We start from the raw sequence: 21,142 nt of genomic DNA, 5'->3' as shown, positions 1-21,142 counted from the left end.
GTTCATTGATTTCTGAGTGACAAAATAAACTCGTAATAAAAACTTAGAATTCTATAATGCTTTACAATCAACCTAGAAAAGACCCGCCTTTGTCGGCTCTGAACTTGAGAAGTGGTGGGCGTGAGTAATAGTAGCCAATGGCGATAATGCTTATTGGCAATATAAAATTCATTAATATGGGCATTCCTCGAGATAAGACGTATTTATGGGGCATTCGCAGATATCTATTTATAAAGATCACTTTAAAATAGCAAACTTGTACTTACTCAACAAACATACGTACCATGTCAATCAGGCAGAAACATCTCGTAAATTCAAATTAAAACACTACTTAAAACAAATATCCATTATGAGTTTATGGCATTGTCGGGATGAATAGTTATGGAGAATGTACCGCATTGGTTATTTTTGAGCTTCAATTTTCTATAAATTTGGGATTTTGTGAATGTCCCGCGAATAGATGCTTAGCATATGACGTCATTAGGAGGCTGGGCCGAGTTCATAATACCATAGAGTTTTCCAACATGGTTGCCAAATCCCCTCAGACGAAACTAGTCACATAATGGGGCAAGTCTTACGCCGCAAATCGAATCTAATGCGGTGGGAAACATCTCGAGGATATCCAATAATTATCTTGCCTTGCTTGAGAGCAGGCTAAATGGCTAAAAATCTTTGTTCGGACGAATCCAAGGTAGGTTTCTATTTGGCGACTCGCTTTAGTTTGTATACTAGGATGCACTTGCATTACCATAACGGCTAATTATAAGCAACTTGCTATACTTTGCAAGGCGTATTTTCGTTTGCTTAACGATGAAGCTTCGCAGTTGGAGGCCTAGATGTTTATTATAGCTTTGCAAATCGCTGCAGGCTTACGCAAAAGTCAAAAGATTGTGGTTTAGAGCCCTAACGTAACATTATACCATCGACGCAAAAGTACTTCACCATCAGTTTGCTATGCAATTTCTCTCTATGAGCAGGGTCGTTCAAGGGTCAGACTATTTCCTATCGCAGTTAGACTGCTTTAACAAGAGCTGCTCTAAGCAAGAGAGGCTGAGATAAAAATTTGCTGCAAAGCATTACGTGTTTTTGTTTTGATTCTTTCGTATGATTCAGGTCGATTTGACAGAACAATCGCGACCTGGGTTGCACGAGAAAGCCAAGTGGGCTGGGGACGCTTGTTCAAAGGGTGACTTTCAAAAGGCTGTGGAACTTTATAGCGAAGCGATCAAACTCGATCCAAACAACCATGTTCTTTACGGGAATAGATCTGCTGCCTGTATCAGGACATGGCAGCTCGAACAAGCCCTTGAGGACGGGAAAAAAGCAGCGGAATTAAACCCCTTATGGCCAAAGGTAGGTGAAGTTTATACGTGTATGGAACATGATATGGTAATTTGGTGGTGTGACCGCCAAACAATCTTTTAGTGGAAAAGCGTGATTTCACGACTCTAATGATCATGTTCTAATCTTGATCTGTCACATTTCTTTCCTTCTGAGTATTTTTATCGACTGTAAGTACAGTGTTTGTGTTTTAAGTGGGTTTTCTGAAGTACTTGTCCCTGGGACGTCGCACTCATTTCACATCGCATAACTATATTTACATTAGCCGATATCCTGTTGAATTTAGAATAATTTCTCAAACTAGAGTGAACATATGGCAAGAAAAACACTCCACCCTGTTAGATTATGCTTTGATTCAGGTCTAAAGTTTGCTTGGTAATTGGACTGGAACATTCTTAGAATGTTTTCATTTGTTGCTTGGTTTTGAGCATTGATGACTCGCTTGTGGTTTATAAACAAGGGGGCCTGCAGTAGAGCAATCACTAATCGATCTTTGGACAGAAGCTGCCAAAACCCAAATGCAAACATGTCTATTGCTTACAGCTTTTAACTAATGCAAGTTTATCAACTGTTGACCTGAATATGACCGCTGCGTTCAGCTCACTAAACTCTCACTTTGTACTATTATGCTGTTTGCCTGAAGTGTAAAATATTTTTCTGCTTTACACGATTTAGAAATTGTGCCGGATCTCACACTTAATTCTTACCTGAGATTACTACAGTGTGAAATGATAATGGCAACAAAATGGGCTCCTTTCCCCCCCTTTCACATCGGATAAACTTTGTTTGCTTAGCACATGAGCGGAATTTGTCTACAGGAACCTGTTGCTTACAAAGTAACGCTAGTTTTGTCGGCTCTCGTTTGACGTCGAGTAATTAGTTGAGACAAAACTAACGAATACCCTCTGTGATATTGAAGTATAAGCTTTGCATTTGTTGAACTTACTAATTAGAAGCCTGAAGAAACTGTTGTTTATATTTTGACCTGCTGCGTTTTCTAACCACTATGCAGAACTGGTGAAACAGCTCACCTAGATGTTGTACAAACAACGACACTCGGACGAAATATATGTTCAAGTTTCATAGACTTCATATAATTATCTTTTGTCGTTGTATTCTTAGGTTAAGTTTTTCGATATTTTGTAGTTTTGTCGTGTTTATCACAAGCTATTAGCATAATCTAGACAATTACCAAAATAGCATTGTCATGTAGCTACATGTTGCCTTCCTTTTCTTAGTTAGGCGTTGATCCTATTATGGTTATGATCAATCTTCAAAGAGTTATAGATGTGTTCTTAAGTGTTTGAAAGGCGTTTTTCTATAAACTGGTTTTCTTCAACCCCATTGGATACTCAAGGAAGCCAGTTCAATGACACGAGGAAGCCATTTGAGTGTTAACCAACTGTTGCTTTCTTAAAGTAGGACATTCCTTCACACAAAGAATTCATTAACACTCCGTGAGAATTGTGGATAAGTTTTAAATGATACTTAGACTCAACTGAGGCAGCAGAGCATTCCACATATGTCTATTAAATTACAATACCTTCAGCTTGATAGAGTTTTGATTGCTTTTCCTTTTGGTGCATAAGATCCTTCTCGAGATATGAGGCAGTGCAAAAAAGTTTGTAATAAGCTCTCTCCCACAAGCACTATTCTATGTTCAATGCTTGTTTGAACTTTTGTAAATGCACTCTAGATTATTGCTCTTCTAGTCATTTTTCATTAATAAGGACAATTTAGAAACATGTGTTTATTGACATTCAACATATGTTGTACATTAACAATTTGTAGTTTCCATTTTTATCTTCCTCAAGATTATCAGTACATCCCTTTGCATAATTAAACTTTAATATAGAGATCCAACCTCACACATAGCAAAATCTTGTGTCAAAGACATTTTATATAATTTATCTCTGCTTCTTGCAAATTACGTTTAAAAAATTTAAATAAATTATTTTTAGGGATAAGAATTAAATGCATCGTGCTAGAACTGTTTGGAGACAGTTTGTGATCAGCATTTTGCCTGAGGGTTTATTTTTTTTATCATAGCTGCATTGTTTTATTAAATACTGACAGTATATAAATCCTCTCAACCTGTAGCATTTTGGTTAAATTTAGGTTCATTCTCAAGTGTATTGCTGCTTGATGAGTGATTTGATACACAACCTTGTGAATCAGCACTCACTGCTCTGTAACAGAAGTCATCTTGCTGTTATTTGCTCATTATTTCACCATTAAATTGAATGTCTGAGATAGTGGAGTCATGTGGACTCTGTTCCACTCTGCTAACCGCCAATAATAGACTTTACGTCTTTAAGTTTAACCCAAAGACAAAGAGACTGAGTAGCAGAAAAAAAAATTGGTTTACATTAAATATCACATTTTTTTTTATTTTTGCTTTGCCCTTTTCCTTTCTTTTTTTAAGTTGTCATTTTAGTCTAAAAGATCTAAAAGATTCACAGAAAATATCCTTTTTGAATTAAAATATCATATGCCAGATTTACCCTTTTCAACAGATTTTATCACTTTTTAAGGTCAAAAACCATTGACCAATAGAAAAAAGAAACAAAAGTTATTTGGGATTTTATTTTCAATATAATGTTGATTTGTATTTTGTTTGTTCAGAGTTATATTTCCCTTTATCTATTAGACTTTCAAGGACTGAAGCAGTAGAATTATTTAGATATTCTGGTCTTGATTTTTACCCTGCCAACGGTGTACCTTTCTTTTTGTTGTTAAAGCTTCCATCAATGATGCTTGCAGCCCAAATATTTTGAATTTATCTTGGGTATTTGCTTATAGTTTGTCAATATTTAAGTTCAAGCCACTTGAGACACAGGTCTTAATATCTATCAGTTTTTATTTATGTGTTTATTGTCTCAATACAGAAGTGGATTTTCTCAAGTGCTTCCAAGAGTTATTCTCTAAATACAAATATTATTACAGTAATGTATGCCCTGTCATTTCCTGTTTGTATATCATTTAACTTGTTCTTATGTTGCAATATGGTGAAGTGTACAAAACTTGTAGGGAGTGTATTTTGTCTGTATACCTTAGAAGAAACATTATCCTTATTAAGGAATCTTACAAATATCCAGGCCCTGTCATGCGACTTGCAAGACTGCAGGGCCATATCACATGTTATGGTATAACTACAGGGCCATATCCTATGTTATGGTATAACTGCAGGGCCATATCCCATGTTATGGTATAACTGCAGGGCCATATCCCATGTTTTGGTATAACTGCAGTGCCATATCCCATGTTATGGTATAACTACAGGGCCATATCCCATGTTATGGTATAACTGCAGGGCCATATCCCATGTTTTGGTATAACTGCAGTGCCATATCCCATGTTATGGTATAACTGCAGGGCCATATCCTATGTTATGGTATAACTGCAGGGCCATATCCTATGTTATGGTATAACCGCAGGGCCATATCCTATGTTATGGTATAACCGCAGGGCCATATCCTATGTTATGGTATAACTGCAGGGCCATATCCTATGTTATGGTATAACTACAGGGCCATATCAGGGGGAGGGGTTGAGGGGGTCTTTTCTCATCCAGACTGCCTTTGTTTCCTGTCTTTCTTATCTTGTATCCTAGAATAGTTTTCCATGTTAGGGCAACACCCCCACCCCACCCCTGTACTTTTGGCTCTGCTATTGCCTTTAACAAGAAAGACCATGGCCGCTTGTAGAAAAGCTGGCATATAGGTGTGGTGGAATTGAAGATAGTTTAACCCAATTTGTTTTTCAGTGGCTCCACTGAAGTTTACAGGGTTTTTCTTATTCTTGCATGCAATTGAAAAAAAGATTTATTCACAAAATATGAGTGTGTAAAAGTGTTTTTTGCTTTATTTCTATGATGAATTTATTTTTATGATGAATTTATTTTTACGATTATTTTTTTTCTATGATGAATTATGCTCAGCCTATCCCCTGATGATAGAAATGCCTAGGTTTAATGCATTGTCAGTGACACACTCTTTTATTTCATTATTTCATTCTCAATCTGCTTTGCAATCTATATCAGGATCTATACCCCTTTTTGAGAAACTCTCTTTTTAAATATTTACACCTCTCCAAATCCATACCAGGATATGAACCCCTGGAGATCGAGGTTTTACCCCCTTGAGATTCTGTTTTCCCTGTTATCTTTAATTTATAGGCTACCATAGTTTTCTAAATGAGTTATTTGATGGGATTGCTATTTGATGAGAAGGCAAGGTATGGTCAAGGTCAAGGCGGTTAAAACCTTCGCAAGAAATTGCCTACATCATGTTGAATGCGCACGTGGAGGATCAAGGCACTTGTGGCGATGACTACATTTGAAGTGGTCTCAATATCAAAGTGTGGAGTATGTTATTATAAGTTGACGAGTACCCTGTGGGTACTTCACGAGCGAACCACGACTTAACCCCGAATACACCCCGAGTACACCTCGAGAAAACCTCGAGTACATCGTGGTTACCTCAACAGCACAACGTGCGCAACCCGCCAATATTTCGTGAGAAACCACGGGAATCGACGACCACGGTACACCGTGTGATGTGTCGATGCACGTCTCTAGATGGCCAGGCAAGGTGAAAACGAACCCAAAGACTCTGTTCGTTCGACCTGGTGGACTACGTGAATATTTGTAGTTCTGATGAGGTCACTTTGCCAACCGCTGAGCCCTTTTAGGTGGTCTTACACCGTCATGACCCCCGTGTCGTAGCGTAACTCCTGTTGACTGGATAAAAACCAAGCTCCACACACCGACTGGGAATGTCGAATTAATCAGGATTTAGACTAAATCCTGCCTACTGTAGTCTACTACTTGGAAATGGTCTGTTCAAAACTAGAGACAAATAGATAGATCTCGTTTTGTCTCAAGCTGCTTGAAGCCTGGTCTTTCTTTCACAGTGTGGGCTCTGCCCTGAGGGGTCGCTGAAGCGTTCTTTACCTGAGGGCGTCCACCGCATGGTAGTCACATATTGTCAGGTTACCTTGTCTGCATTGCTGAAAGATACTCACTATCTGCGAGTGGTGCGAAGGATATAATAAGAAGTATCTAAGTGGTTTGATATTGGTTTAATAGTTTCAGCCCATGTATTTTACTTTTATAAGCGGTTTACAAGTTGAACGGCCACTTCTTGGAGGCGTGCCTCTCTGTCACACTTCGCGAAGTCAAGTTCGCTTGAATATGATAACCTTGATCCAGTTTGAAATCAGATTTGAGAGCTTCACCAGGAAGCCCTTTCCTTCACCGCGCTAGGTGCTGCAAGCTGTGTACAGGAAGCCCTTTCCTTCATCGCGCTAGGTGCTGCAAGCTGTGTACAGAAAGCCCTTTCCTTCCCCGCGCTAGGTGCTGCAAGCTGTGTACAGGAAGCCCTTTTCCTTCATCGCGCTAGGTGCTGCAAGCTGTGTACAGGAAGCCCTTTTCCTTCACCGCGCTAGGTAGTGCAAGCTGTATACAGGAAGCCCTTTCCTTCCCCGCGCTAGGTGCTGCAAGCTGTGTACAGAAAGCCCTTGCCTTCATCGCGCTAGGTGCTGCAAGCTGTGTACAGGAAGCCCTTTCCTTCATCGCGCTAGGTAGTGCAAGCTGTGTACAGGAAGCCCTTGCCTTCATCGCGCTATGTAATGCAAGCTGTGTACAGAAAGCCCTTTCCTTCCCCGCGCTAGGTGCTGCAAGCTGTGTACAGGAAGCCCTTTCCTTCACCGCGCTAGGTGCTGCAAGCTGTGTACAGAAAGCCCTTGCCTTCATCGCGCTAGGTGCTGCAAGCTGTGTACAGGAAGCCCTTGCCTTCATCGCGCTAGGTGCTGCAAGGTGTGTACAGGAAGCCCTTTACTTCACCGCGCTAGGTGCTAGCTAACCCCAAACCACTATCCCCTGTAAGATAGAGGTGGTCGCTTAATAGACCTCTATTTGAGTTAATCGAAGCTATTAGTCGTGGAAAGACAAGCGCTAGCCTGCACACGTGGACATGGCCAAATGACTGGCGCTCCGTCGCACTTCAGCGAGGGGGAAACATTTTCTCTTTGGTCTCTGATAGAAAATCATCACTATTCAGCGCCAAGATAAACTCTCTCCAACTGATGAGTGCAGCATGAAACTTGCTTGGGTGCTTGAATTCCAGTATCATTCAGCCACGAGACTCTTGATAAATTTATCACTTGAACTTGTGTTTAGCCGGCGCAAACCAAGTTCTTTCGATGATTAGTGTGTTTGGCGCGTGGCAGAGTTAGTTCATCAAGCCCGCACTGTATTTTTCCAAAGTTCGCTATATGTCGGACGTCATTCGAAAGGTAATTTTCTCCGTGCGGTCGTACAGAACTTTAGCTCCTTGTCAGCTTCTGAGTCTGATAACTCTTCTGATACCTTTTTTGGTATCAATCAATTTTTGATTTTGTCAATTATAAAATCGTCAGTTTTTATTGTAATGACGTTGCTGAAACTGCAGACACGACTGCTTTTATTTGTCAAGTATGTATTGAAAAAAATGTCAGAAATTTGGCTTAACTACTGTATAGATTTATCTGTTTTTACTTTTACTTTTTCTTTAACATAGTTTGTTTCTACAATTTCAGATGGTATATTATTATTTTGCAATGGGTATCCGTCCCGCAAAATGATGAGCCGTTTTATTATTTTACTGGATAAGATATCCTTGACCTATTCGTCTCATATGTTCAATCATTGCATTTTCCTGTTTTTCTAAGCTAAATTTGTTTTATATATAGCACCGGGAAGCGCTATTCACGTTTGCTTTTTTTTAACCAGACAATACACCAGTATGTAATTACTTCTAGGGTTAAACTAATTACATGAATTTTAAATTGATATTTCAATGACAGTCCCTCCCCTAAATAAACTCAACCTATTTAGGCTTCTAATACTATAAAGGGCGACCTTCGACCAATAGAATTCAGGATTCACTTTAGAATGTGCTGAAATTGAAAGACAAGTTAATTTTTCTTCCGTTAACTAGCTGTTTCTTAGGTGTGATTTTTTTGTTGAAATTATCCGCCTTATTTCCTTGGCTTTCACATTCTACACAGGTGGCGTGTTTAACATGGTGTTGCCTCAAAGAGTCCTATTCTTTTTGTTCCTCTGACATTTCTTTGTGACGTATATTTACGACCGATAGATAACGCGTTACTTTAAAAAAGTGCCAGGATTTAAATGCTTTATTGCCTCCAATGAAAAAGTAATGTAATGGCCGTGATTTTATCAGCTTCCGGATCCACAGTCGCCAAACCTAAACAATTTATTTTTTCTCATCCTTGCATTGACAAAATTAATAACAAGTTTGTTTGCCTACAATGTTTGCACAGCAAGGTAGCAGCCTATAGCATGTCATTTTGTCAAGATAAATTCCAGGCGGATTTGGCTATGTCAACGAATTGTATTCAATTTGCTTGGATGGACAGCTTGGCTGAAGTGCCTTTGAATAGCTACCGCGATTTTCTCGCCACTGGATAACTGAATTGGGGGTACTCTTTGTGATCTTTTCGGAACACTGAGAGTTTCTAAGCCACGCGTGTCATCCCTGAGAGGCCAAGAGGCAGTTAGCGTTTTGCTAGACCCTGTCTTGGTAAACATTTCTACGGTGTTGCGAGATTACGGAAGGAGCCCTCGTAAATACATCTTCGTAATAACCGCCGTAATACTAGCTACACGTCAAGTACCCGATTGCTTTCATCACAAATTGGCCGGTACCTTCGAACTCTCGGAAGCTGACCAAGAAATAACACAAGCGATCGCACTTCTGGTGCCACAGAGCCAATGTATCATTGCTTGAGTATGAGCTAATCGTATTCTTCGGCCTTCCTGCGTGATTTCTGTGCGACGGTCTATTTCTCTAAAGAGGAAACAAATAGACACAGTGCTCTTCAAGAATGCTTTGTACGCCACTTGAAAAGTTTTGTTTGTCACGAATGTCTGGGACGAACGCGCGAATGTAACCACGTAAAAGGCCACAAATTTCGCTGGAGAAGGCGAGGGCGAGATAGGCCGAGATGGGCCGAAAATGAGAAGGCATGTTGTCAACAAGAAAACCCAAGACCCCTCTCCGCCTAAAGGCCATGTATTTGGCGTGACAAGTTGGGTAAGGCACTGTTCTTCGAGAATTCATTAGAAGCAATCAAATATCTCGTGCGTCTGTTGTCATCAATTTGACTCGGATAAAGCTCTTTGTCTTTGCGTATAGTAGAGTATTTTTGAAGCTGGTTGATTAGTTTATTGGCTATCCAACAGTTTGAATTTCCGTTGTCCAATGCTTTAAAACGCTTTGTCAGTCTTTATCGATAAAACTCAACTTTTAGTACTCGAATAGCCATATGAGGCTGCTATAGTATAAGAAAGCGATCTTCAAGCTTTTTTCCGTTTATTACCATGTGATAAATGAGAAGTCCGTCTTCATAATCTTGTCACGTTTAATTACGTACAAGTGTCATTTCTCTTACATCCCTGCGTATGACTTTTGTTATTTCTCAGATTTCTCTTTCCGGTTTTATCATACTAAAAGTGTTTGCTTGTAACTTTTTTTGCAATCAGATTGGGTTGAGCACGAAACATCAACATCCGCGTGTTGCTAGCAATATTATTATTGCAAAATCGCCTCCCAAATAATACCACATTTGTTCCACTCAACCTGATATAGGTATTCGTTTCATTGCTAAAAGTCCTAAACTTGCATGCTATCTCTTTCAAACCCGCAAAGCTTGCTACAAATGACTCAAATCTTCTGCAAGATAGCATTATTTTTTCTTTGTTTGTCAAGGCTAGCTTGACCTTTCCTCTGGCTCAGCCGGATTGTCATAGCATCCAAAGATTTGTTGTGACTTTTTACTTCATCTTACATGATTTTTAGCACGACTGCCGGTATTTTCAACCCAGCATTTCGAAACGCTACAGATTTTGGTTATTCGCACTATATGAGATCGCCTAAGGCCTCTTTAAATTGCAACAGTTCCGAAACTGTCTCTAGACCTTAGGGCTTTAGCGTGCTGTTCAGAGATGTATCAAACTACAGAGGTATGACAGATATTGTAAAGTCAACTCTAGATTTAATTAGGCTTTGCTGGTTTCTTGCGAGCCCCTTCTTTTGCTAAACTATCGGACCTTGCTTCGCTGTCCTTATCTACGCTACTGGTAATCCTGCGTGCATTTCTTTGCTGTATTCCAAAGAGATTAATAGTTTGATATACTCCACACTGACGGAGTCTGCTTCCGGTTGTCCGGTGGTCACAACAGAAGACGTCGTGCTTGTATCGCAGTGTCAGAATTTGTTCTCGTGTGTCTTTTGTTTTCTTTGGCAGATTGAACAGAGGTGTTGCAATATTCACACACGCTACATCCCTGTCATGCCTTCTCGTACTTATTTCAATTTATTCTGTGGTGACACGGGCTCAAAGATGTATCTGCGTGAGATTTTAATCAACTTTTGTTGCGGATAATGCTGTAATCAATTTAGGTTATCAAATATACTAAATGAGTGCTAAGTGATAAATTCGCCAAGTGTTCTTTTCCAGTTACTAGTAGATGCGTTTTAAAATGCAAAGTAAATATCCCGTGATGCTTTGCGTTCTTTCCGGGTTGAATGCCCTAGTTTCATATAAGATAAAAATAAAAATGTATGGATGCTTCTTTTCAGGTCCCCAAATGCATTATGGACTGGGCTTTTGGTTGTTTTAGTCTAATGTATATCATTCACGTTAACCGATAAATGAGTATTGTTGGTATTTATCACCTGTCTTATGCCGTACTTCTTTATCTCTCATCTTTACCTTAACCATTCCCTGGCAATCAAAGTCTTACTAGTGAAGCCAAAGTTGCCTCGAGTTTTTCACGTACCACAGAAATCCCAAAACTTTATACTGAAGATATCCACGTCTCTGGGTGCTTAGTGGCTATTCCAAATTACTCCCCAGTACTCGACTTCCGTTCATGTACCACAGAAATCCCGTGCATTCTAACTTGATATTCGTTGTCTCCCTAGGCCCACTACCGCCAGGGTGTGGCTCTCCAGTGTATGGGACGCCATGCCGAGGCACTGGCCGCCTTCGCTACTGCGCTTGCGCAAGACGAGAAGAGTCCGCAGTTACTCAACACCTTGCTGGATGCTGCTTTAAAATCGCCACTCAAAGGTTCGTGGACTAAGGACTAAGGGATGGGGATGGGGGGGGAGGGAGGTAGTAGGGAAAGGGGGTAACATGTTAATTACACCAACCAGAAACGTTGTTGAAAGAAATGGATCGCACAAGACAAATGAAGAAGAGTTTGTATAACACTTTTTGTGGGTGTGTGTTTTCAGATTCCCTGCAGCCAACATGCGACCAACTGAAGACCATGCGATTGGACAAAAGCCCATTTGTCATGATCTCCCTGATTGGCCAAGAGCTGCTGTCACTCAACTATTTGCAGGCTGCAGTTGGTTGCCTGGAGGCGGCGCTCAAGATTGGCACGTGTGGGTTGAAGTTGCGAGGCTCGGTGATTTCCGCGCTTAGTACTGCCTACTGGAAAATGGGGAATGTCACCAAAGCGATGGAATACATGAAACAGGACTTGGAGACATCGCAATCGCTTGGTGATAAGGTTGGGGAGTGCCGCGCGCATCGAAATCTCGGTGGAGCGTGCTACTCACAAAGGCTCCACCACGAGGCAACGGAGCACTACAGAATGCAATTCGCTATCGCGATGAAAATCAAGGACTTGCACTCGGCGGCTTTGGCGCTTAGCTCACTTGGTCACGTGTACGTGGCTGTGAACGACTACAGTAACGCGCTAGCGAGTCACAGGCAGGCGAGTCAACTCTATAAGGAGATGGGGGAGCGGCTGTCTGAGGGAAGGGAATTGGGGAATATCGGAGCGGTGCACGTTTTGTTGCTACAGTACGACCAAGCAATACACTGCCATCAGGAGCATCTGAAAATCGCCGTGGAGCTTGGAGATAGCGCCGAGGAAGGCCGAGCCTATAGCAACCTCGGCAGCGCTTATCATTGCAAACGAGACTACAGCAAGGCCATTCAGTTCCATAAGCTCGTGCAAGATATTGCCAAAAAGACGAATGATTTATCGATGGAGACGCGGGCGTACGCGGGCTTGGGTCACGCCTACAGATTCAAAGGAGACCTCGACGAGGCCAGGAACTTCCACGAACTTCAACTGGAAGTATCGGTTCAATTAAAAGACAGGGCGACGGAAGGGCGGGCGTTGTCGAATTTAGGGATCATATTTCAACAGCAGGGTGTTTACGCGCGAGCCTTGAAGCTCCACAAAGGGCACTTAGCTGTCTGTAAGGAGCTGGAGGACCGCGCAGGACAGGGACGAGCGTACGGCAACATGGGGTGTGCTTACAGCGCTCTCAGACGCTACGATCAAGCGGTCAAGTTTCACAAACAAGAACTGCTAATCTCGAAGGAAGTGAACGATCGTGCTTCCGAGGCGTGCACGCACGGGAATCTTGCGGTGGCGTACCAAGCGCTTGGGAGCCAGGCCAAGGCGCTCAAACACTACCAACAGCACCTGCTAGTGGCTCAGGAGCTAAAGGACAAAATGAACGAGAGTGTAGCGCTTAGTAACTTGGGGAATTTCTATAGTTCTTGCGGGGAGTTCACAAACGCCGTGCCGTACTACGAGAAGTTCCTCAACGTTACTCGGCAGCTTGGAGATCACGCGGGTGAGTGTAAGGCTTGCCATAATCTCGGTTTTGCGCACTTTTCTCTTGGAAATCATTCTGAGGCTGTGAAGTTTTATGAGCGGAATGTTGCGCTGGCGAAGGACTTGGACGACCACACAAGTCTTGCTCGCGCCTACTGTAATTTTGGACTTGCGTTCAGCGCGTTGGGGAACTACGACCGAGCGCTCGAATGTCAGCGCGAATTTCTGGTTATATCACAAAATTTGAAGGATATTCAAGGTATCATCAAAGCTCATGGGAATATTGGGGACATTTATATGAATTTAGGAAATGCGACTTTGGCAGTGGAGGAATATGAGGAGCAACTAAAATTTGCGGAATCTCTGGGTGATTTGTCGTTGATGGGCGATGCATGTGGGACGTTAGGGAGTGCGTACAGGACAGCTGAAGAGCCGAGTAAGGCTCTCGATTGCCATAAAAGGGAACTTGATCTGCGCAATCGCAGTGATGACGCTCTCGCTGCATGCAGGGCGCTGGGGAACCTAGGTCTCGACTACATGGAAATGGGCCGCCATAACGACGCGCATGCGTGCTTCAACGATCAGCTGAATAAAGCCAGTGATATTGGCGACGCCGCGCTCGAGGCGCAATCGTGTGGAAACCTTGGTCTTTGTAAGTTAAAAACAGGTGATTATCATGAGGCGCTGGGGTACTTTGAACACCAGCTTGCGACACTGGAGAGGCTTCCTGGCGCTTTACTGGACAGTGGAAGGGCTTATGGTAAGCGCGGGGAGTGCTACCACTTGTTGGGTGACAGCAATGAGGCAATCAGGGACTATGAAAAGTATCTTGCGGCTGCGCAACAAGCGGAATCCGCATACGATCAGGACAAGGCTTACCGCGGGCTCGGCGTCGCTCTGAAGACCACGGGGAATCTGCAGCAGGCGCTAGTGTGTTTCGAAAAGAGGCTTGTTGTCGCTTATGAATTAACGGATTTAAGTTCGAAGGCAGCAGCTTATGGTGAGCTAGGGACTTTACACAAAGCTCTGGGAAATTACGAACAAGCCATTGCTTTCTTCGAGCAGCAATTATCCCTCGCGAAAGAATGTAGCGATCGTGAGAACGAGATTGAAGCCTTGTCCGGACTTGGTATTGTCAACCAAAAAATGGGCGAGTACAGCAAGGCGCTACGGCACCACGAAGAGGAGCTGAGACTTGCCACAGAGCTACGCAACCAGAAGAGCCAGGCGCGCGCCTACCACAACCTCGGCATGACACACGAACTGCTGGGAAACTACGAACAAGCCATCGTGTGTCAAGAACAAAACCTAAATCTTGCGTCCCACATGGGCGATCGCCTGGCAAAGACCCAGGCCTACAGCTGCCTCGGACGCACTTACCATGCTCTAGAGAACTATCCCCACGCCATCTCGTTTCTAAAGCAAGGTCTGGCAATTGCCGAGGTGCTGAAGAGGACGGAAGACGAAGCACGCATGCGTCATAGACTTGGTATGTCCTACCTTGCGAACAAACAACTGGAGGCGGCTCAAGAAGAACTGTATCATGCAGCTGACTTACTGGAGCGGATCCGGGAAGAGGGAATCCGGAATGGGGACTACAAGTTATCGTTGTACGAGCTTCAGTCCGCTTGCTATCAGGTTCTACAGCGTGTAATGGTAGGACTAGGAAGGCACGAAGAGGCGTTAACCGTAGCTGAGCGGGCGAGATCTCGAGACTTTATAGACTTGTTGCTGCAGCGCCAGGGTGGGGCCAACATAAGCGGTGACCTTACCAGCTCGTTGAATAACCCTTTGGGATCCACGGAACAGATAATGAACTTCGTCAAGAACCAGAAAGCCACCATCCTATATTATTCTATCGCGGCCGGACACCTCTACAGCTGGCTGCTAACGCCTAAGAGTGGGCTTGTCAAGTTCCATGATAGCTTAGTTGGAGAGGACGATGCCGAAGAGTCGGCTGTTGACTTAGAGCAGAGCACAAGCGGTATTTATTCCCACGCGGCGACTTTGCTCGACTCGTACATCACCCACCTACGAGACGCTCTTGGCGTCAAGCCGCACTTGAACCTCAAACGCGCCACGAGTATGACGGATGGCGACATCGAAAGCACTCTACAAGGGGACAGCATGCTGGGACTGTCGACTTCTCTTCGTTCCTACGTGTCAGCGGACGAGGATGATGACGTCATGAGCGTGGTATCCGCGCCTGGTGGTCGTCCAAGCATGGCCTCGACTCCGCGTAATAACATTTTGAGCATGCGCAATAGTGTCAGCAAGTTGAATGGAGTGCGGTCGAGTGCGAAGAAGAACTGGTCTGGGAAGCCGCCTTTGAGGGCTTTGTATGAGTTGTTAATAGCACCAATGGAGGATTCTCTGCCTTCGAGCTCTACCTTCGAGAATGAGGGATCGGAGCTTGTGCTTGTTCTTCAGGGAGACTTGTACCTTGTACCTTTTGCGGTATTAAAAGGCACTGTGTCCAAGGAGTCGATGTTTCGCAGATTCCGGCTCATGGTCGTGCCCTCATTACAGGCCTTGTATTCCAGCAAGAAGGCGTCTCGTGAAACAGACTTCTCTAAAATCGACCCCTCATCGGTTCTGATAGTAGGAAACCCGAAGGTTCCATCCACGTTTGGTCAGTGGTCTTCAAACCCAAGCGCTGAACACGAGGCAAAGATTGTCGCCGACCTCTTTATGGCGAAGCCTTTACTCGGAAACTCGGCATCGAAGACGGAAATTTTACGAAGATTACCGACAGCCGAGTGCGTGCATTTCGCCACTCACGTCTCCTGGAAACTCACCGCTGTTATCCTATCCCCGAGCACGTCCGATAACAAACTCACTACAACAGCATCCACGGACTCCGGCAACGAAGGGTTCGACTTCCTTGGTGACACGGACGACGCTCCACCGCTATCTGATTTTTTGTTGACCGCTGCGGACGTCTTGGAACAAAAAACCTCCGCAAAGATTGTGGTGATCGGTGCGGCACATAACGACAGTCAGTCGGTGAGGAATCGGATCACGTCTGAAGGACTGGTAGGATTGACACGCGCGTTCTTGTCGTCTGGTGCGCAGTGCGTCTTGGTATCTCTATGGCCCGTCCCGGACTTGGCATGCAAGCTTCTAATGAAGGCGTTCTATGGGGGGCTATTAAAGGGGTTGAGTGCCAGCCACGCCCTAAGTCAGGCGATGAACGTGGTCCAGAAGACGAAGCAATTCTCGCACCCGTCTAACTGGGCGGGGTTCGTGCTGGTTGGGGACACGGCGATCGCTAGTAGAGAAGCCATGATGGGCCACGCCTACGCCCTGCTGCTCAACAATCCCAAGTCTGTGCGAGAGGCGCTCAAAGTCCTCGTGCATCTGGTGAGTTTAGCTCTTTGTTTAAATCAGTCAAACAGGCTGTAGAACTATCCTAGAGCCCTAGCCCGAGCCCTATTGTTGCCAATGTTCACCAGAAGCATTGTATGTTACGAGTACAGGGAAATAATCCACTAGAAATATACCATTTCAACCTTGTGATTACATACCTCATTTCTTCACGCCTTCGCAGACCACCTACTTCAACAATAATGTGAGTTCCATCTGCTGTTTTAATATACGTCTAGTTTTCTTCTTTACCCGCCGTACGTTAACACAAACAACGCATAAAGACATTTAGAGGCAGATACCAGCGAGACCCTGAAAAATTAAGTCCTTGTATTGTTATATTCTGAGCTCCAGGGGACTCTAGCTAGGTATATTAGTGGAATTTGAAATGAAAGTCTTCATCCAAATTGATTAAAGCAAACAACTGTGTTGTCTATAGATCGACAAGGCTTCCGAGCGCATCAGGCGTGGTCAGCGGTCATCCATGTACACAGCCGAAGCGAGCATTGATGCCAAGGTCAAGGGCGTGAGGGGCTGGCGCGAGTTGCTGCGCTCCGTCGGCTTCCGATTCCAGAAAGCGAAAAATGGACTACCAGACTCAGTGTTCTTTCCGACGGCCACTACGAGCCTTAGTGATCGGCTTAGCAAGGCTAGCGAAGACTTGTACGCTCTGTTAGGTAGGTCCAATTCGCCATGGGCCTGCGCTGTGAATCTACGTGTCCGCTGGCCGGTGTCAGTGGTAAGCAACGATTGAAAGATTTTCTTCTGTTTTGCAGGTTTGAGCCCTACCACTCTTCAAGCCCTTGCAAAACTTGCCTACGCAACGGCAACCAACCGTGCTCTTGTGTCACTGGTAAGAATAATGGGTTAGACCTAGTTTAAAGGCTTTTCCATCTGCCGTTCCTAGTGTAAATGAATACGAATGAAGATAGAACAATTTTATGCATTTACACGCATTTGCATAAGAAAGGGTGCATGGAAAGAGCGGCGTCTAAACTAGACCCAAATCATTCGGCGTCTAAACTAGACCTTAATAATCTCGGCGTAATGCGTCTTACATGTGTGTCTGTTGCAGCTTAACAAGGTCTTGTCTTGCTTCTACAACAACACGGCTAACGTAATGCGTCTTACATGTGTCTCTGTTGCAGCTTAACAAGGTCTTGTCTTGCTTCTACAACAACACGGCTAGCGTAATGTGTCTTACATGTGTCTCTGTTGCAGCTTAACAAGGTCTTGTCTTGCTTCTACAACAACACGGCTAGCGTAATGTGTCTTACATGTGTCTCTGTTGCAGCTTAACAAGGTCTTGTCTTGCTTCTACAACAACACGGCTAGCGTGCAGGTGCCACTCCAGCTCAAGCTGTGGCGGACGGACGGCTGCCACGAGCTTCTCGCCTCGCTTGGCTTCGACGTGATCGGAGTTGGAAAAGAGGAAGTCATGCTTCGCTCTGGCAAGCTCAACAGTCGGCGCGCCGTCCAGTGCACCGTGCGTGCGCTATGCGCCTTGGCAGGTAAGCTGCTTTGAGTGCAATGATGAAGACATTTGCGCATGACCTGCATCTATTTCGTGCCATATTTAGGCGTGTTTTATATGCGTGCGCACGCTAAAATTATACTTATTAGTGGGATGTTTCTTAGTGACATGTGATTTACCCTAACCCTGCGTTTTGTTTAGGGTAGGGTGAGTGAAGTTTCCAGCTCTTCATATGTTCACTTTATTTTGCATGTGTTTGAAATTTTTGTCGACTTATTTTGTTCAGGCCTCGTGATGTCGCGAAAATATTTTATCGCGTGTTGCTTTTCTCCTCCCTTCACATTGAATCTGATTATTTCTCTCCCCAGACATTTCCAACCCCGAGGAGGCCGATCAGCCGAGCTTCAAGCTCATGCCAAAAGCGCACTCCTCCTCTACCATCAACTCCAACGTTTCGCTCGTAGCGCACTCCATCGGCTCTGAACTCGACATGCGCGCGAAGAGTGCCGAGGACCTCAACCACATCAATCGAGAGCGCCGAGTGCTCTCCGGACCGAACACTCGATCCCAAAGCACCGCGAACCTCCGACCTCGCCTGCATGGCTCTTATAGCGCGTTGCTACGATCATCGGGAGATCTTCGCGTGTCGTCCGTAGACGCTATCGATAGCCCAGCGAGCAAAAGCATACCGCAAGACACGCCCGCGCACTACCGTCGCACAAGAGGGTCGCACGCCAACCTTTCCAATGTCAGCCGTCGCAGCTCACAGCGAAGTGTCTCCAGTGTAGACATCAGTGGGCTGCGGGTGTCGTCCGTAGACAGCCCCTCCTCGGGCCCACCCCCTCCAAACGGGGCATCCGAAGAGCACCACTCCGATTCCGATGTCGACAGCTACTCGGATATCAAGGAGCAGCAGAGAAATGTAGGGTTACATGGCAGCAGCGAGACGCTGAGTCATGACGATGCTGGAAAGACCCCTGGAAGCATTAGCTCGCTTCGCACCCGACAGCCCGCTCAAGATATACAGCCTGGAGGGTCCATACTAAAGACTGCGGTTTCTAACCATACTTCTGGTAGCCGTACGGGCATGTCTAACCATATGGGCTACAGGATAGGAGAGTTGACCAACGGGGACTTGGATACACATATCAGCCCCATGTCACCTCGTACGTCATTCCTGGATCTTAGTCGCACTAGCGATGGACGATCTGTAGCGAGAGAGGTCCACCCGGAGGAACCGGCTTTGGACCACACGCGGTCCAAGGGACCTATCGCGAACGGCGATGTTAGGCAACCCACCACGCCCCGTAAAACCTACTCCGTAGTCTACCAAGGTAATAAAGATGACGCTATCCCGGTGAGGGTCACGTCGATGTCTCGGACTGATCACGACAGAGTCGATAATTATTCGCCCACTGACGACACCTACAGTAGATCTAGCACTCTCCAATCCCGAGCAGACCTCCGACGAGGTATCGATTACGCGAAGACAAATGATGTAGCACGGTCGAGTCGCACCGTTTCTGAGTCGCGAGGTGGTGATTATTCCAGCATGGACGATCAACGACTAACAGACGATGGGTATTATAGCAAGGATTCTTACGCAAATCACTTACGCAGCTTATCCAGTTCGAGTAATGAGCTTGCACCCAAGCCACACATACCAGCGAAACCACAGGCACCCCACAAGCAGCGCGTAGTCGTCTCCGCCAAAGTAGCCAATCACAAACTGAACGGCCGTCCACCAAATATGGGCGTGCAGATCTCGCCTTCGAATACACGGACTGACTCACTGTCATCTCAGGACAGTGCTAGTGCCGAGTCCCCTCGATCACGGCAGATTGCAGCCGAGGAGGCCGCTGCCGCGCTGATATATAACCACACAGGTAGCCCGCGTAGTGACTCTCGCTCGTCCCCGTCTAGCTCCAAGCTTGCGCGGCAAAATGTGGCGATGAAGGAACTGAGGCAAAGCGGCAAGGGCGGAAAAATAAAGAACGTTGCCAACCTGGCTCATCTCCAGTCCTCCTCCTGCTGATCAGGTAAAACCATTACGTGTTTGACAGACAGAATGACGACGTCGAAACGATACGCCCCACCCCCTTGAAAATCTCCAACGCCAATATACGGCTTTTCGCCGTAACTACTTTTGAACTGTCTCTGAATTTTTTTGTTTTACCGGTGACATTTTATTTATTTATTTTTCAGATTTCTCGTGAAACAGGATTATCACAAGGGAACTCAATACGCTCGACAGAGCCTTGAAGTGCGCTTTTGATTTCAGGAAGCTATTAACTACTCATACCCAGTATTTGAGGAAGACACAGAGGTTTTTTTTTACAATTAAGGATATTCTTGACCGCTGAAGTACCCATCCATGCATACATTTCCAAACAAGTTTGCATGTCTAGTCTTACTGATTTTATATCAACATTTATAACAGCAATTTGCTGTTAACCAAGCAAGGCACTCCTTCTGTATCATGTGAATGTATAAAAGTATAAATCGGGCATTTTGTAATTCCCTACGGTTGTTAAAAAATAACTATTGTGGATGATTTCTTCTCCCAATGTTTTTGTATTTGGTAATCAAAGAAATCTATACACTTTAATAAGCATATCTTGTATATAGCTGCATAAATTTGTATCCTTCATAAGACTTTGGAGAGATAGTAATCGAGCATATAATATATATTTAAAGAAAGGAGGCCGCCAGATCTTTATTCTTGCGTTTGTGAATATAGAACACCTTCCTTTGGAAGGGTATTTTTACATGAAATAAAAAGAAATTGAATTACAGTTGTCTTGGCTTTAGAGGTTACCGGAAGCTGGAGTATAAACTTTGTAAAAGAGAAATTTCTGATATCTTATTTCTTTCAAAAGAGCAGAAACTCTAGGAAATATTTTTATGGGATTTGTATAGGATATAAAATATATATCGGAGGGGTAATTCGCAAAACGCGTTGCATGGAGTATAGTAAATGTATTTCCACTTGCCAAAAAAAATCACGTTTATTTGGGTTTTCTAAAATCACATTTCTCGGGAAATAACGTTCATTAGACCAAAACCAAATCACGTTTCATTGACAAAGCATTTCAATCTGTTACGAAATAGCCCTTCCCGGGTGTTCGCACGCGCAATGTTCGTTGTTTTTTGTTGTTTTTAGAAATGCCGATTTTAATTGTCTATGTTGACTCCCTCTATGCGAGATTCCGTTGCTATTTATTTAAAGAAAAATAGCGTTTATTTAGTTATTGATACGGAGTTCATATTCCACCAAACGCCGTTGGCAAGGTGATACCCTCTACTTT

General features: G+C 44.3%; 1 protein-coding gene across 2 annotated transcripts; it reads left to right on the top strand.

Moving 5' to 3' along the window:
• The first annotated feature begins 499 nt into the window (after positions 1-499).
• On the top strand, positions 500-20,629 carry LOC5502403 (tetratricopeptide repeat protein 28). Of its 2 annotated transcripts, XM_032370647.2 has the most exons (9): positions 500-691; positions 1,114-1,353; positions 11,334-11,481; positions 11,649-16,357; positions 16,800-17,037; positions 17,137-17,213; positions 17,655-17,871; positions 18,203-19,873; positions 20,040-20,629. In XM_032370647.2, the coding sequence occupies exons 1-8, from the start codon at positions 659-661 to the stop codon at positions 19,867-19,869; spliced, it is 7,329 nt and encodes a 2,442-aa protein (XP_032226538.2). In that variant the 5' UTR covers positions 500-658; the 3' UTR covers positions 19,870-19,873; positions 20,040-20,629. The 2 variants fall into 2 exon arrangements, with proteins under 2 accessions (XP_032226538.2, XP_032226539.2); XM_032370648.2 differs by lacking the exons at positions 500-691; positions 1,114-1,353 and adding an exon at positions 7,871-9,440.
• The last annotated feature ends 513 nt before the right edge of the window (positions 20,630-21,142 follow it).

Source organism: Nematostella vectensis, chromosome 4, assembly GCF_932526225.1.
Source record: "Nematostella vectensis chromosome 4, jaNemVect1.1, whole genome shotgun sequence".
NCBI classification, from domain to species: Eukaryota; Metazoa; Cnidaria; class Anthozoa; order Actiniaria; family Edwardsiidae; genus Nematostella; species Nematostella vectensis.
The sequence above is the reverse complement of the archived record's forward strand: the minus strand, read 5'-3'. Positions and strand labels throughout refer to the sequence as shown.